General features: G+C 43.3%; 1 protein-coding gene across 3 annotated transcripts in view; it reads right to left on the reverse strand.

The window, feature by feature from the left end:
- Positions 1-17,943, reverse strand: part of RIOX2 (ribosomal oxygenase 2) — a 905,982-nt gene that overhangs the window by 240,165 nt on the left and 647,874 nt on the right. For all 3 annotated transcript variants that reach the window (XM_078657815.1, XM_078657817.1, XM_078657816.1), the window contains one exon: positions 5,931-6,033. In XM_078657815.1, coding sequence (XP_078513941.1) covers positions 5,931-6,033 — 103 coding nt within the window. The remainder of the gene's footprint in view (positions 1-5,930; positions 6,034-17,943) is intronic.

Raw genomic sequence — 17,943 nt, forward strand, 5'->3', positions numbered from 1 at the left:
GCCTACACGGCACTGCCAGTGGTTGACAGAACTCAACAAGCTGCGAGGTTTACAAAGGTGGGACGATATCGGCATCTCCACTGTAGGAGACGTGATAGTCAAAGGGGAGCTGAAATCTTTTCAAGTGCTTAAAAAGGAGTTCGGCCTACATATTACTCAGCAGTTCAAATACATCCAATTTAGACATGCATGGCGAGCCCAAAATGTCACACTCGCTGATATCCCAGAATACACACCGTTGGAGGGGCGGCTCCTCCAAGAGCAGATAACGGGGAAGGCGGTCTCCTTAACCTATAAAACCTTAACTAATAATATGCTAGGGGACCTAGCAAAACTCAGAGGTACGTGGGAGGCAGAGGTGGGGGAGATGGAAGACCTGGATTGGGAGATAGTGTTGATGCATCCCCGGGAGGTGGCAATCAAATCAAGACTGAGACTCATCCAATTCAACGTGCTCCATAGGACCTATTACGATAGGGTACGGCTCAGTAAAATGGGAAAAGTAGACGACTCACGGTGCCTTAGATGCCACCAATGTGATGGGGACTTCTATCATACTATCTGGGCATGCGACATAATACAAGGATACTGGACACAGGTGTTTAGGAAACCAGAGGAGGTCCTGGGGGTTCCGATCCAACACGAACTCAAGCTGGCACTGTTAGGCATGACCAATGAGGTAGACCTGACTCGCCCACTTCTTACATTCCTAGTTCTTGCACTGGTTGTGGCGAAAAGGGACATCGCAAAATACTGGGGGGCGCCGGAACCTCCAGGAATGGAAGAATGGAGGAGAGGGCTGGATCTCTATATGGCAGCCGAGAGAGTTACTTATAAGGCTAGGGGTTGCCCCAAAACATCCCGGAGAGTTTGGTCCAAGTGGCGCCACTATCACGGGCTAGATGGGGGGATGTGAGGGGTATATATGTTAGGTATAGGTCAACACAGAGAGAACACTTTGCACTGCTAATACGGATGGGATGAGCCAAGATGAACTTGAGGGGTGCCATGGGACACTGGACATTTGAGGCTTCGAACGGTGAAAGACTCTACTGGCATTGAGGGGGGTGGGGGGGGAGGAACTGGAAATGAACCTGCTGCTATTTGCGTGACTGTATTGTTTATGTTAATTACTTTCACGTATTGTTTGGTTGTTTATTGGGGGGAGGGAAGGGGTAAACAAGAAAAAGCAGATAGTCGAAACGTCTATTGGATGCTCACATTTGTTTATGCGTTTGTATTTCCAGCGCCCTAATGATATTTGCCGCCCGACCTTCGGGATGTGGGCTAAATGGCCGTGTGTTGCTCTACCGACTGTGTGGTGTACTATTACTGGTGAAAAGCTGGTATATTGATTGATTACGGGTATCCTTCTGTGTGTCTGCAATAAAAAAAAAAAATTAAAAAATAAAAAAGAATATATAGAGAACATACCAATAAAAGCAACATTAGACCACTATGGAATCTCCCTGACCTAGTAGGTCACTACAGATGTGGTAACTGCTCAGTGGGTAATTTTACAGGGGATACCATCATCATAAAACTTTATTAGATTCGAAAAGAATCATAAAAGTACAGGGGATACAAAATGCCAGACTATGAACTACAGGGTATTCCATCTACGGTGGTTCTCCAGTTGCAATACACGGAATGTAAGGTATGCAACTCAATGCCCTTGCTTGCAATGGTATGTAGGTCAAGCCACACAAATGGTGAAACAACGCATCCCTCAGTACAAATGGAGGATAAGATGTCAAACAGAAGGTGCTCAAATTGTATGCCACTTCATTGAACATGGTGACACAGCTGATGACATCTACTGGCAAGGGGTCGAGATGATCAAGACGCCAAGCAGGGGAGGAGATATCAGGAATCTCCTCAACATCAGGGAATGCAAATGGATAGACTTCTTGAATAACACCAACAAGGGTCTTAATGACATCAACGACACACCAAGACTATCAATTTTAATATTCACTGTGATAGAAGACTGTTGCTAAATACCATTTCGTTTGAGTGCACACAGCCCTTGATCCTTGCATGCTGTGCTGCCAGGATCACCCTTTGCTGTTTTGTTTTGAAGATGTTTTTAGTAATTTAGGGTAGATGTTTGACTTCCATTTGACACAGACAGGCGAGTTGTTTGAATAAACATTACCAACATTGCATACTCATGTGATACTGGACACAGGTGTGACGTGGACAGATTTGTCCTAGAAATGTTTGCCGTAGTGTGGGTTCTCATGGCACATTTTGCACACTCCCAACATGGCAGGCGTCCGCTTAGCGGTCTAGCGGTTGTCTGGACAGGAATGAAGATAAGAAGGGAGCGGCTGGCACATCCTCCTCAAACTACGGCAGACGTACATTAATTGTTGACGCGAGGAGCACTGAGAGCTCCCAGTTTGTAAGTAACGTAATGTACAGTGACTGATTAGTCTTATCTATACAATTGATTGTTGGAACCATTCTTATCCCATACTTGAATTCTTTGTATTACTTAGTTCAGAATAACAGGGCGACTTTGCAGTGCCAGCAAGGCACCAGCCAAGTCTTGTGTGTGTGTTGCTTTGGGTATTCTCATTTTGAGGTAACACAGTGGCTTTATGCACTGATTTTTAACAGGTTAATTTAAGCATTTTACTGTAGCGCTTTGGATAGCCTGCATGCCACGTGCTAGGGTTGATTACTCAATGCATGTTGAGCTCTCTATTACGATTTGGTGTAACACTTTTGGGTGCCATAGAGGCAGGATACAGGATCGTTTAATAGTATTCGTATAATATGTCCTGTGGGACTGACACCTCGTTTGGACTTAGCAGTATCAGGTACACATACGTGTTTTTCAGCCACATGATAAGGCCTTAACCACGTTGCAAAGAGGACATTAGGGGCATAATTGCACCGACTTCAGTGCCCACTTAAAGTTGATTAAGATTTTTGATTATATGGCTGTGGGTTTGGTTAATGGTCGGCCAGCCTTTATTTTATTTTGTGTTAGCATAATTTAGGAAATGATTTCAAAACATCATCAGGTTCGGACTGGCAGTAGCAGGCAGCCAGCATTTCCCCGATAGACCGGAAGGATAGGGGACAGTTTTCGGGCAGTGGGGGATGGTTTTCGGACACCTGTAACAAGTGCGGCAGCAGTGGTGCTAAAGCAGTAGTACTGCTATTCACTAGCAACCCCCCCACACCCCCAACCGAGCAGGGTCCAGATGCATTGCCTGGGCTGGTTTGCGTTTCCAGTCCGGCCCTGCGCATCAAGATTATCATTGGTGAATTGACATATCATAGTTGCCACTGCTCTGGTCGTACATTTAAAGCAATTGTGCTATGACTCTGTTTCTCTGTTTCTATACACATAAGTACGGTAGTCTGATGATGACGTCCTGTGGAGACCCCTCAAAATTTGTTGGGGTCAAAACATCTGCAATAATCCCAATTGTTTCATACCTGGAATTGAACCATAAGGATGGCTCAACTCATTAAGCCTCCTTTCATCTTTTCAAACTGGAATATATATACACAACCATTGGGATTATATAGTGTCTCTGTATAATGATTGTTGTCTGTTAAATCACTTTATGCACACTCCGTCGTCTGCACTATTGATTCACGTTGTCGCACCATTCTACATATGTATGAAAACAATAAATCTATAACAGAAACTTCCATTGTGTAGCACTGTATTTATTGGTTCATCTGTTTGTCATTATGATTGTTCTTCCAACAGTTCATCCTAAGAGCTGTTGACTATTAATTTAAACATCCAATATTATTAATTGGCGTATAGATCCCTCTAATCTTTGTATGAGGCTTCTTGACTCAAATGCGTCCCACGTAATGTTTTGTACTACTTTAATATATATAGTTACCCAGGTCCCATGGACGTATTAGGTTGTCCTTGAGATTAATATAGAAAAAAGCTGAACTTAAACATTAGGAAAAAAAGCTGGTTGCCACCATTCAATTATGACACTATAACACCAACATGGACTAAGCTACCAAATCAGACCATCAGCCTTCATTGTCTGCCTGGAGATTCCCTGCCACCCTACAGTAGTGCCTGCATGAGATATTGGCAGAGGTCAGGAAGGGGAAAGAACAGCAAACACAGCCATCTCATACAGACTATGGGCCTTTTTTAGATCTTGGCTGAGGGGAAGACCCCATCAAAAATGTGACGGATATCCCGTCTGCTGTATTACGATCCCATTATATCCTATGGAGATCATAATATGACGGACAGGATATCCGTCAAGTTTGTAACAAAGTATTCCATCCACCGAGATCGAAATATGGCCCTATGTGTTTAACTTGGAAGAAAGAAGGCCAAAATGTCCGAGGCAAAACATTTTTTTGCATAGTGAATCCAACACTTTGGAAAATATGCCTGGAGTGTGCACTCACTGCTAGTATGTTCCGGTCCAGTCAACTTGGAAAAACCTGGAACGTCCTGTTCTCGGAAGACAGATGTACAGAGAGATATGGAAGGTGAGAGGGCACAGGCGTCTACTACTTTGAAGACGACCTAACCACCAGTCCATCAGACCCTCATTAAATTGAAAATATCCTCAGTTGACTACATCCCTGTCAGGATTTCCAAAAGCGTGTCAGACTGCGCCTTTACTTATGAAGGTCCATATTCAAAGTTTCTGCTGTGGTTGCTGGTACAATAGTGGTTCCTACGGATTCATTTCAGGAAACTTAAAACAGGAACACTAGCCTACACTGCTAATTGTTGTCAATTGAGTCTTACAGTCAACACTCATTACTTTAGTAAAAAACAATTAGTCAGTACCCGATAATTAAAAAAGATGTTGCATCAATTGTTTAATGATAATATGTACAACAAATGTACATAAAATCTTGGTGCTAAAATGCGCGGTGGCACAGAAAAAGTGCCAATCCATGAAGAAAAGTGGTACAGACAGAATGAGCAAGGAGCAAAAAAACGCAAATCCAAATGTCCAGTATGTTTGCAGTCAGAATGGGCCAGAACAGATCAACTGGTCCAAAATCCCAAAATTCTGATACCAGAGGAACTGAAGCGAGCGCGCCAAGAACAATTCAAAGTCTTCGCCAATGCTGAGTTAGTGAAAGATGAAGGCATTGTTTCCCCTTTGGAGTTTAGACGGGAAGGAGAAAAGGGGGTGGAGCAATTTCTGGATGTAACTTTTTAAAATGTTCCATAATTCTTTGTGCTGTAATTGGATGGTAGTATCCCAACTGTGCTCCCTTCAAATACAAGTATTTAAATACTTTAGGAAAATATGGAAATATAATTTAACTTGATGAATTATGTCAATATTACCTGAAATTACACTTGGGGTTAACATTAATAACTTCTCGACGATTTATTAAGTGAGTCAATCTAGTATGGACAACATACTCTAAGGCGATCCCTATCTCAGTGCATTAGAAAAGTGAGCATTCCCAGATAACAGCTCCGTACGAAAGAAGGCAGAAAAGCTTTCCTTCCCTACTAAATTAGGAAGGCAGCTTGGCCTGTCTCCTTGGCACAATGGAATGGGAGAAATAAGCAAAGTGAGGCGCAAGTCACAAGAGTCCTTTGTCAGGAAAGGAAAGATGCCCTATTACAAATAAGAAAATAGTAAAAAGTGATGCAAAGCACAGGGTCAATACAAAAACATAAAAATCCAAATCTCTAAACATTGCGGGGTTCCCATCTAAATATGAACGTCATGAGTTATTGTAACACACATTATGATAAGGTTAACTTTCATGCGCTGACTCCTTAAAGCACACATTTATGCAAAACGCATAGGCATCTAACTATGTCATTGTTTTTATGTTTGTGTTCTCTTTGAGCATCATTTTAACAAGAATTACAATATGATTTACTTCTATTTAGAATTAGGTTAACATTCAACGTTTACAAGGTTAAAAACAGATCTAGCTCTTACCATAAACTGTTGCTTTGGCACACCTCTACGGAATTCCACATCTGCAATTGATGCATCAAACACAAGCCCAGGCATGGAGTCTAACAGCAAATCACCCCAAGAACTGCACAGAATAAAAATAAATCTGTTGGAATTCAACATCATTTCTAAAACATGTTTAAGCAGCTAATGTCTAGGTGAAGAAAAATAACAATTAGAGAGATTTGCACAAGACTCTAGTTTCTCAGTTGACAGCTCGCTTCCACACCAATGATGAGAAAAATTAACCTTTATTTTCTTAATCATCGTACCCTGTCAGAAATAACATAACATAACATGTGTACTTGTAAAGCGCACGTTCACCCATAGGTATCTTGGTGCTGAATAACAGATGTTTATTGTTACCCAACTCAATGGTACTCATTTTATCGACCTCAGATGGATAAAAGGCTGAGTGGTCCCGCCGGGTTTTGAACCTGTGACCATGAGGTCGAACACAGGCCCCTGCAGTGGAAGCATTAGTCCACTGAGCCACCGGACCCGAATGTATGTTTGTTAGGTTTTCCTATATTCGACTTACAGCTAATAAGTTGGGCAGGCCTTCAGTTTCTTCAGATCCGTTGGATTTAAACACAACTGATTCTGGGTGGATAAAAGCAAACTATATAGCCCTAAGGAGGGAAGCTGTGGAACTAGCTAAAGGTTCCAATCTTGAACACCTTATGATTTGCACAACTAAGGGTGTGGGACCATATCTGGACATTGTGATTAACACCTGGGATCGTAACCTAACCAAGTTCAGATTTGGCATCATTCAAAGTTATTTATGCATACCCTTAGGCAGTTTGACAGGTCATCTATTATGATCTGGTCATCTATTATGATTGCCCATCCAATGAGCAATCGACCCAACTTGTTCTACAATTTCACTTTTTCTGAAAATTTTATGTTGCACACACAAAAAGATTTTTAATCCCAAATGCAGTTCTGGCCAATGAGAACTTCAATAACCACTCACAACAACCGGTTCTCTGATTGGTTTTTTATGTAGCGCTAACAGGGACCTGGAAATGGGAAAAAGGATACATTCCCCTCATGAGGACCTTAAATGAAGGAAATATCTGATTTAATAACAACTGTCATAATATGTACAAATCTGTCAAAACCTCAGAATATTGACAAACTCTGAAATACTTATCAAGTCACTTTTATCTAAAGTTTTGAGAATATGAATGTCAGTACAAGAATACACTAGCAGGTATCATACGTTTCTTCATAAACAAATGTTACAGGCAATCACTACTATAAGAAACAATTTATATTAACCCCTTAGGTGAGTCGGACGGCCGGGGGCCGTCCGACGCACCAGTGCTATTGTGCGTAGGACGGCCCCCGGTGTCCGAACACATGGTACTGCGAATCTCTCTGCTGCAGGCACCAGGGGGATTACCTGCCCCCCCAACAGCTTCCCAAGGCTGTTTCTTTGGTTTCCCTGAATTGACGATCAGCGCACGTTGCGCTGACGTCATTTCAGTGAACCCAAAACTGAAATGAGCTTTAAGGCTCATTTCAGTTTCACTTTCTACATGCTCAGGGGCCTATCTCAGCCCCCCGAGCACGTAGAAAGACGGAGAGGTATCAATGGAAAGGGGAGAATCTCCCCTTTCTAATGGAACCCCCCCCCCCTCCCCCAAGCAGGGATCCACCCACTAGGCACCAGGGAAGGGAGAGCAGCCCCTTGGGCGAGGGCCTTTGCTCCCCCTATAATATTTGGGCCAAATTAAGTCTTTCTGTCCCCCTCCCCCCCCGGTGGGCAAGCCCACTAGAACCTGGTAAATTAGGGGTGGGGGCTGCCCAATACGGGCATGCCAATGCCCCAACCCCCCTGCACAATTAGAATCTTTCAGCCCCACCTGGGGTGCAGATGGGCAGTAGCACCCAATCTGCGCCCCCCCCCCCCGGGGGGCAGAAAACCAACTAGATGCCAGGGTTTTTTAACTTTTAATTTAGGAGTGGGGCGGCCCAAGATGGGCATGTCAATGACTCACCCCTCCCTCCACAAAACTCCAGTCTTTCTGCCCCCCCGGGGGGCATATGGGGGCAGTAGCCCCCAATTTGCCCCCCAAGGGAGGCAGAAAGCCCACTAGAAACCAGGGATTTATTTTAATATGTAAATTAGGGGTGGGTGCTGCCCAATATGGGTACGCCAAAGCCCAGTCTTTCTCCCCCCCTGGGTGCAGATGGGGGCATTAGCCTGGGGGGCAGAAAGACTACTAGACACCAGGGTTTTTTTTTACGATTCATTTTGTGGTGGGCTGCCCAAGATAGGCACGCAAATGCCTCCTCCCCCCTCACAAAATATGTCTTTCTGACCCACTGGGGGCAGATGGGGGCAGTAGCCCTGCATCTGCCCCCCGTGGGGGCAGAAAGCACCCTAGATACCAGGAATTATTTTTTTTATAGGCCCGGGGTGGGGGCTGCCCAGAATGGGCATGCAAATGCCCTCACCCTACCCCCCCAAAGAAAACTAAAGACTTGCTGCCCTTCCAGGAGGAAGATGGGAGTAATATCCCTGATCCGCAGTGATTCCTACTAACCAGAATGCCCTGCAAACCTCAAATTCAGCTGCAAAAAAAATCACCTTTTTGCTCACATTTCTGTGTGAAAAAGTTATAGGATGACCGGGCTGACACAAATTTCCTACCATCCAGCGTTCCCCTAGGTCTCCCAATAAAAATGGTACCTCACATGTGTGGGTAGGTAAAGTGGCTGCAACAGGAAATTGCCCAAATCGTACTGTGGAGACTTCAAAATTGCCTATAACAAAACTACCTGGTTTTTGGGGGGGCACCTGGTTTTTTGGCCCCGGGCTCGCAGCAGTCTAGGGAAACCTACACATTTCTAAAAACTAGACACCCTGGGGAGTCCAATGAGGTATGGCTTGCGTGGATGCCCAACGTTTCCCTACCAATAATCCCCTGCAAACCTCAAATGTAGCTGAAAAAAAACACATTTTCCACATATCTTTGGGTGGAATCGCCGTGCCGGCTCAAATGCCCTACCCCACAGCATTCTCTTTAGTGTCCTGAGTAAAATGATACCTCACTTGTGTGGGTGTCCAATGCAGAATTGGCTAAAAACTTGTTTTTTTTTAAAAAATAGCGCTTAGAATTGTCGGTGCTATACCCTAAATCCCTATATTTTGGGCTCTTCCCAGTCACAGGCCCTTGCCCCACCCACACAAGTGAGGTATCATTTTACTCGGGAGACTGAGAGGAATGCTGTGGGGTAGGACATTTGTCCCAGCAAGGTGATTCCATCCAAACTTATGTGGAAAATGTGTTTTTTTAAACTAAATTTGAGGTTTCAAGGGCATTCTGGGTAGGGAAACGTTGGGGGATCCACGCAAGTTATACCTCGCTGGACTCGCCCGGGTGTCTAGTTTTCAGAAATGTGTGTGTTTGGTAGGTTTCCCAAGATGGCTGCCGAGCTCTGGGCCAAAAACCTAGGTGAAACCCCTTGCAAAACCAGGTTGTTTTGTGATAGGTCATTTTGATAACTCCTCAATAAGTTTTGGGCCCTTGCCTGTTGTGGGTACTTCTCCCACCCACGTGAGTGAGGTATCATTTCTATCGGGAGACATGGTGGACCGCTGGGTGTTTTGAAATTTGTGGATCCACGTAGATTCCAGAACTTTGCCACACAGAAATTTGAGAAAAACTTGTTTTTTTCCAGCTAAATCTGAGGTTTGCAGGGGATTCTGGGTAGAAAAACGTTGGGGAACCCACGCAAGCCATACCTTGCTGGCCTCCCCCGGGTGTCTAGTTTTCAGAAATGTGTGGGTTTGGTAGGTTTTCCTAGATGGCTGCTGACCCCAGGGCCAAAAAACTCATGGGATACCAGTTTGTTTGGTGATAGATAATTTTGATGTCACCTCAATAGGTTTTGGGCCCTTGCCTGTCGCGGGTACTTGACCCACCCACACAAATGAGGTACCATTTTTCTCAAAAGAGTTTGGGGAATGCGAGATGGGTGGAATTTTGTGGATCCACACAGATTCCAGAACTTTCCACCAAAGAAATGTGAGGAAAATGTGTTTTTTTAAACACATTTTGAGGTTTGCAAGGGAATCTGGGTAACAGAACCTGGTGAGAGCCAGACAAATCACCCCATCCTGGATTCCCCTGGGTGTCTAGATTTCAAAATGTATAGGTTTGCTAGGTTTCCCTAGGTGCCCGCAGAGCTAAGGCTCAAAATCTACAGCTAGGCACTTTGCAAAAAAAGGGTCAGTTTTTACTATGAAAATGTGGTGTGTCCACGTTGCGTTTTGGGCCATTTCCTGTCATGGGCACTAGGCAAACCCACACAAGTGAGGTACCATCCTTTTTGGAAGACATTGGGGAATGCGGGATGGGTGGAATTTTGAGGATCCACGCAGATTCCAGAACTTTCCACAACAGAAATGTGAGGAAAATGTGTTTTTAAACACATTTTGAGGTTTGCAAGGGAATCTGGGTAACAGATCCTGGTGAGAGCCAGACAACTCATCCCATCATGGATTCCCCTGGGTGTCTAGTCTTCAAAAATGTATAGCTTTGCTAGGGTGGCAGAGCTAGGGTTCAAAATCTACACCTATGCACCTTGCAAAAATAGGGTCCGTTTTCACTGTGAAAATGTGGTGTGTCCACGTTGCAGTTTGTGCCGTTTCCTGTCGCGGGCACTAGGCCTACCCACAGAAGTGAGGTACCATTTTTTTCGGAAGACTTAGGCTAATACATAATTGCAGAGCAATTGTTATTACCTATTGACTTTTGATGCATTTCTGCCTGCCAAATGAAAGACAATGTGTAAAAAGAAGTCATTTTGAAAAATGACCTATAATTCTCATGCTAGTATGGGTACTCACAATTTTGGAAATGTGTAAATTTCTACGGTCCTAAACTCTATATTTTGTTCCAATTACATAAATACATAGGTGTGTTTCATACCTATTTTTCAAAGTAGCTATTTTCCCAAATGAATTGCTATATACCCAGTAAGTAATAAAAAACCATTGCAAGACATTGCTATGGTATTGGCTCTGGGTTCGTCGGGTTCTTGGTGAACCTACAAGTCCTATATATCTCCACAACCAGAAAGGTCCAGCGGATGTAACAGTATATTGCTGTCATAATTAGAAGAAGTTACAAGTGAAAATGTTGACACAAATGGCTGTTTTTTTCAACTAATTTTAAATTTGTCCTATTTTCAACTGTTAGTTTCTATAAAGAAACCTAGAAGGATCTACACAAATGACCCCTTGCTAAATTCAGAATTTTGTTTACCTTTCTAAAATGTAAAGCTTTCCAGGATCCATTATTGCTTTCATACCCATTCCTACCATTAACTGGAAGGAGATTGAAAGCACAAAAAATAGCAAAAATAGGCTATGTCCCAGAAAAATGCCAAAAATGTGGGTTTTCTGACAAAACTCTGCTTGTCCCTGAAATCTGGGAAAATGGTGATTTCAGCACCACAACCTCTTTGTTAATACCATTTGCAGGAAAAAACCCAGACGCTTTCACCTGTAGCCCTTTTTTCCCCATGTTTTCCCCCAAAACTAATTTTAGCTATATTTTGGCTAATTTCTGGGTCCCCTCCAGGGGAATCCACAAACCCTGGGTACCTTTGGAATCCCCATGATGTTGGAAGAAAAGGACGCAGATTTGGTGTGGATACCCTATGTTGTCAAAAAGTTATAGGGGCCTAAGCGCGGATGACCCCAAATAGCCAAAAAAAGGCTTAGCACTGAGGTGGGAAAAGGCCTAGCAGCTAAGGGGTTAAATTCAGCACAATATCAATAACAGGCATTTGAGTGGAGAGAGTGTGAGAAAGAGAGAGATAGAGAGAGAGACAACAGAGAAAACATTTCATTGCAAATATCAATATACAATTTGATTTCATACGAACCTAGAGAATTATTGCACAGCGTGCAATGAGAAAGGAAGCTAACCTCTTGGCCAAAAAAGTATAGTTAAGAGCAACATCACCAGCCGATGTAGTGCAACGTTTTCAGGACAGTCTCATTCAGGTTTAGCAAAGACAGCAGCCTGACAGAGTAGCATAGAGAGAAACAACAGCGCAGCTCTCCTCTCATAGAAACAGCTAATCTACTAATTCTCTTTTTACATAAATATTTATACCCTAAATATTAATGTCCAATCTCCTGAAAGTATCATTCATAGGTTCTTCTCGTTTTCATTGGTTTTCAAAATAAGGTGATCATCTGACCATACTAGTTCGACACAGTTCATTGAAGAAAGTCATTGTTAATTCTAATAAAGTCATCCTTCCGCGGAAGTAGGAAAACATCTTGTAACATTTATTCACATCTTCACGCTGATTTCACTGGTTTGTAACTTTTGTCCGACGAGTTCATTCATAGAAAATAATTAAGAGGAAATTCCTTAAGATTAATTTATGCACAGCTAAAGAAACTAACACAGCAATTTAGAACTAGTGAAGGACCAAAATAAATTTTCTTCCGAGGCCAACCTTTTAAGAAAATAAAATATCATTTAGGAAGGTTTTGAGGCCTTCATAGGATTTTGTAATTCATGTCTCTAAAAAAATAAAACATATTTTAGTTATAATGATAATCTCATAAAAGATCATTATGACAAAAGAATCATTTTTCTATTATATCCACAAATATGATTCTAATTATTCTCATTATTAATGTCTTTTTTATATTATAAGTAAAGAAAAATATGTTTTTATGCGTAACATTTTCATAAGCATTTTGTATTTATCATTTCCATTACTCTCTCTCTTGTAAATGTCTTAATTCATATAAAGAAAGTTTATTTATTCATGCTTTCCACACGTTTAATGCTACTTTCATTTTCTGTGTTACGCTTCATTTTGCACTTTTTCACTAATACTTCTAACGCATGTTTTGTTTTGCACTTATTCACTAAAATTTGTCACGCATGTTGATATTTTTCTACACTATTAGTCATTGTTTTATGGGTAAGACATATATGAGTAGATATAATCAAGCAGGATTTTTATTTTGCAAAAACATGCTTTATTAATCCCCCATTTGATGACGACTCAAGCCAGCATGTAATCTATAGAATCAGATTACGATCTGATTCCTGTTTCAAACAGTAGTTTTCATCTGTTTCAACCTAACACCCTCTACATCTCCCATTACTTCGTAATAAGCTCCTTTCCTTTCTACCATCTCTATTTCTTCTCTTTTCCTTTTTCTTGCTCTATGTTTAGCCTGCTTGCCTATTTTTACAACATTTGTAAATTAAAATGACCATTAGTATGCCAATAATTATAGCAATAATAGGTGTTCGTATTCTCCCTAACAAGCTGTTACTTAGTGATGAAAACGAATTACTTACTGTGGAAAAACCCTTACCAAGTTTTTCCAATGCACCTTCAACCTTCAGTTCAGTTAAATCATTATGTAAATGTGTAATGCTGGTGATATATCCCTCCAAATCCTTACTTTTTGTCAGGAATATATATGCAACATTGTTGAATTTTCAACATACTATAGACTCCGCCCTCTTTTGCCAATAGTACATCAAGAGCAAGTCGATTTTGCAAAACTATGGATTTCATAGCAACCATTTCCGTATTAATCATTCCAACACCAGAGCCCACTCCGCGTCTGAAAAGTGATGGCCCAAAACCGGGTCCCAGTTTCGTCGGAGTGAGTCTAGGCTAATCGTTGTGTGCTGTCTAAGTGTGGCCGAGATGCCTACTCTGACACATGACGTGTAGGTACTGTATGGCGAGATGTGCCTGCACTCGGTTGCCAGGTACCCCACTTACCTGTAAGGGTAGTCACTAGCAAACGGTGTAGAAGGAAATGGCCTGGTGGAAGCCCATCTTCCGCTGGCAATTACATATACGGGATGAGCGTCCCATTGCTATACAGGTCAACAAGGGATTGAATGCCAGCCTCATGCCAATCCCGGAGTTCAGCAGCTGTGAGCACTGATTGGCATCTGGGAGACACTCTAGGGGCAATGCAGGAGCGTAGGGTGTTATATGTCGAGTTATGTAGTGACTTCTACGGAAGCACTTATACGCCACACTAAGCAGCAGGGACTCCAGTTGCTGTACATTCGCCTTGGGGTGAAAGAGCCTGATCAGTTACAGTAATGTGTAGGGTGGTTGCATGGTTGCCGTATCATCTCATTGTCAGTCAGCCATCCACCTTGCTATCCCCTCAACTGAGCAGCCAAGTATTAGTGCTCAAAGCACAGAGCTGTTAAGCCTCCCCAGTCCGTGGGCAGGTATAACTTCTTTATTTCTACTCTGTGCCGGGCACTGCCCCATATAAAATCTCTGATTGTCTTCTCCAGCGTACCAAAAAAGTTAGCAGGGATGTACAACAGTAGATTCGTGAAATAGTATAGGAGCCTCTGGAGGGTCACCATTTTGGTAAGTGCTATTCTGCCTGTTACAGTGAGTGGGAGCGTACTCCAAAACTGCATCTGAGATCTCATAGCCGTTAGTGCCCTGCCCAGGTTACCGTCAACTAGGTCCGCGGGTTGTCTTATGCCCAAATAGCGGAACGTGTCCACTCTCCACTGCACCCACACGCCATTAAGGACAAAGCCCGGGTCGCGATTCCCTTCGCTGAATGAGTATATACAAGATTTATCAGCGTTAACCTTCAACCCCTAGAGATCTGCAAAATCACGCAGGATCTGCGCCGGCTGCCAAGGTATAGTTTCAATGTCTCTAAGATAGACTAAAAGGTCATCTGCATACAGCGACAACCTATGCGTGCCATCCCCCAGGGGAATACCATCACTCAACTGGGTGCATATTGTCATTGCAAGTGGCTCTATTGCAAGCGCAAAGAGGAGAGGAGAGGAGACAGAGGACATCCCTGCCTCTTCCCTCTCTGGATTGGGATTGAGCCTGAAATGTAGGGCCCCGTTTTGACACAAATAACCAGTTCGGTGTATAGCAGGCGGGTCGACTGCAGGAAAGTAGCACCCAGGTAATATGTCTCGAGCACCACGAACAGATAGTCCCATTCCAGGGAATCAAAGGTTTTCTCGAGGTCTAGTATTAGAGAACCTGCCCCCGGCCAGGCATGCGTGGAAGTGCTGCGGGACGGCACAAAGCATTTCTGATCCATCTGTATCAGCATGGGGACCACCTGCGCAAGCCTTTCTGCTAAAACCTTTGCCAGTATTATGTAATCGGTATTAAGGAGGGCGAGAGGCCTATATGAGCCAACTTCCATAGGGTCCTTGTCGGGTTTAAGCAGCGTCACCAAATGAACCTCACGCAGAGATGGAGGGAGTTGTCGCCCTTCCAAAGCTGTGATGTACAGAGCATGCAGATCTGATAGCACCCAATTAGTAAGCCAGTCCGCCAAGGCCTGCGCATTGGAAGCAGCTGTAGTTCTGGCAAGGGGCGGGAATGAGCTATCTAGATCTACATTAATCACTGAGTTGAAATCCCCCTTTAAGCCACGGGATTCCGCTCCACTTGGCCAACACCCCAGTTAGGTTTGCCAAAAAGGAGGGCTGGTCTACGTTTGGGGCATAAATGGAGCCTATTAGCAACACTTGGCCATTCAACCGCCCTCTCACAAATGCATTTCTGCCTTCCGTGTCAATCGCCTCCTCTTCACTCGCAAATGCGACTCCAGCCCTCATCCAGATTAAGGCACCGCGTCCATGGGCCGAGTAGGAAGTACCATACACCTCGCCTTTCCATCTCCTGCGCAAGCACTCCAGTTCAACATGTGTCCTGTGCTTCTCCTGCAGTAGAGCAATGCTAGCAGACTTACGCTGCAGGTCTACGTGCCAGTGTGTGTATGCCACGCACATTCCATGTAACTATATTGGCTTGTGTCATGTCTGAACTGTACTTTGTTAGGCGCCGAAAATATTGTGATTAGAAGATGTGCTCTGAAATAATACAAAAAATAGAACATGGGTTTGAACTAGAACATGCATAACTATTAGGGGCGAACTCAAGAGTGATATTTGTCCAAACTGGGGTGCCCAACTGTGGCAACAACTATGGCAGTGTGCTGTCTGGTATGGATGTGTGTGGTATGCGGCTATCTGGGATCTGGGAATCCCTCGGTGTTGTGACAATGTTATTATTGTTCCCGGCCGGCCCGCAATTACAGATGTATGCAAGTCTTGTGTATTGCTGGTCGTAGCGTTGTATGGATGCTGCATGCGTTAATGCACAGAGTGCCCTTATTGTACAACATATGTGTGAATTATCAAGTGTCTTAGTGGAATGTGTCAGTTTAGCCGCCACATGTTTCTCATCTCATTACGGAGGGCTCAGACTCAGTCATATAATGCCATCTGCCGTCTGTGGCGTGACATCTGGTGGGTGTGGTCCATCAAGGTCGTCAAGCCTGGATGATGTTGATCCAGAAGAACTCAGGTCACGATCCCCATGCTGCACTGTGGTCCCGATCGCGTTCTGCCGCTCCATTCTTCTCTGTTCAGAGTTGGGCGCTGCGGAAACAGAGGTCCCACCTTTGGGGCCTCCCTCTCTGCCGCAACGGCGGTTCCTTCTGCCAGACTTCCCCGGGGCATCTTCTGTGTGTGGCCTTGGCCCGGTCCACAGCCCCTACTCCTCCAACCAGTCCCAGACCTCGGAGTGCGAATCATAAAAGCGGACAGCACCCTTCACGACCACTCTCAATCTACCTGGGAAGAGCAAGGAGAAGCTGATTTCTAGGTTGCGTAATTGACGTCTCACCACGGTATAGGTGCTCCTGCATCGCTGCTCTGGTGCGGTGTAGTCTGGGAACACCATGACCTAATTATAACGGACTTTGATGTCTGCAAGCTTGCGGGTTTCCCGTAACACCACATCTCTGTCTCTATTAATGTCCATCATTATACAACAGAACTATCGGACCAATAGTCACTGGAACTGACAAAACTTCTGGATTCAAATGCATTTGTCTTATCTTTAGTTCTTAAATCTTGTCTATCTGAATTTTGATTTTGACTTGTATTTACAGACTTTTTCTCTCGAGGAGCTTCTATCTGAATGAACGGAGCACTTGGCAAAGAATTTGTACCTGTCCTGTTCTTCATGGTATGGAGGAGGTCTAATCATTAATAAATCATTTTAAAATTCATCATCTGTCATCATTCCCTTCAATCAAATCTATATTATTAGATTTTTGTTCCTCAACATTCTTTCTTTTCTCCTTACATTTTTCTCCTTCTTTAGATTTCACTTCCATTACCGGAAACATTTTTGCTCCCTCTGCTACGTCTCTTCTCCACATTTTCATATGAGCATCCCATTTTGCTTCTGAATATCTACTCACAGTATTTTTGCATTTATTCGGACTCCTCTTTCCTTCTCTTTTGTATGCTTCATGTTCCCATTCTTCAAGAGCTTCATACTGCATAGGCGTTGGTCTCAAATCATTCATCTGACTCCTCAAATTATTTAGAATTCTAGTATTAAAAGTACCATTCTCCGCAAATGCTAAAACACCATCTTGCTCAGTGTATTTCATCCAATTTTCTAAACAAGTACATGTATGATAACCCCTCTGTAACGTCATATAGGAAGCAGATGTTCCTTCTGGGGGTACAGGAATCCCTTCTCTAACAGATACAAGCTCATCTTTTTAAATAATGTCTTCAACAATGTTATTATCTTCATGGTTATTTTATTCTAATTCTAGTCTATATAACTAAATCTTCCAACTATTCTTCTTCCGATTCCGATTCACAAACCAGAATCGACTTTTCTCGTCCAATCCCAGCAGGTTCACAAAAATCAGCTCGCTATTTTCTAGGACAATTTCATATCAACAGTCCAATACTGGTGCAGCACTTCTGTGACGTCAGTGTAACTCCTACATCTGACCCTCCCTTTACAAAATCAGTGTCAACACTTTCAAAGTCTTAGACAAAACAAACTACATTAAAACCAGCTTGGCTGCTCCACTGAAAGAAAATAATTCGATAGTAATCATGTACTCAGAGAATTCCTCTTGATTCCAACAAAATCT

Source organism: Lissotriton helveticus, chromosome 8 (genome assembly GCF_964261635.1).
Source record: "Lissotriton helveticus chromosome 8, aLisHel1.1, whole genome shotgun sequence".
NCBI lineage: Eukaryota > Metazoa > Chordata > Amphibia > Caudata > Salamandridae > Lissotriton > Lissotriton helveticus.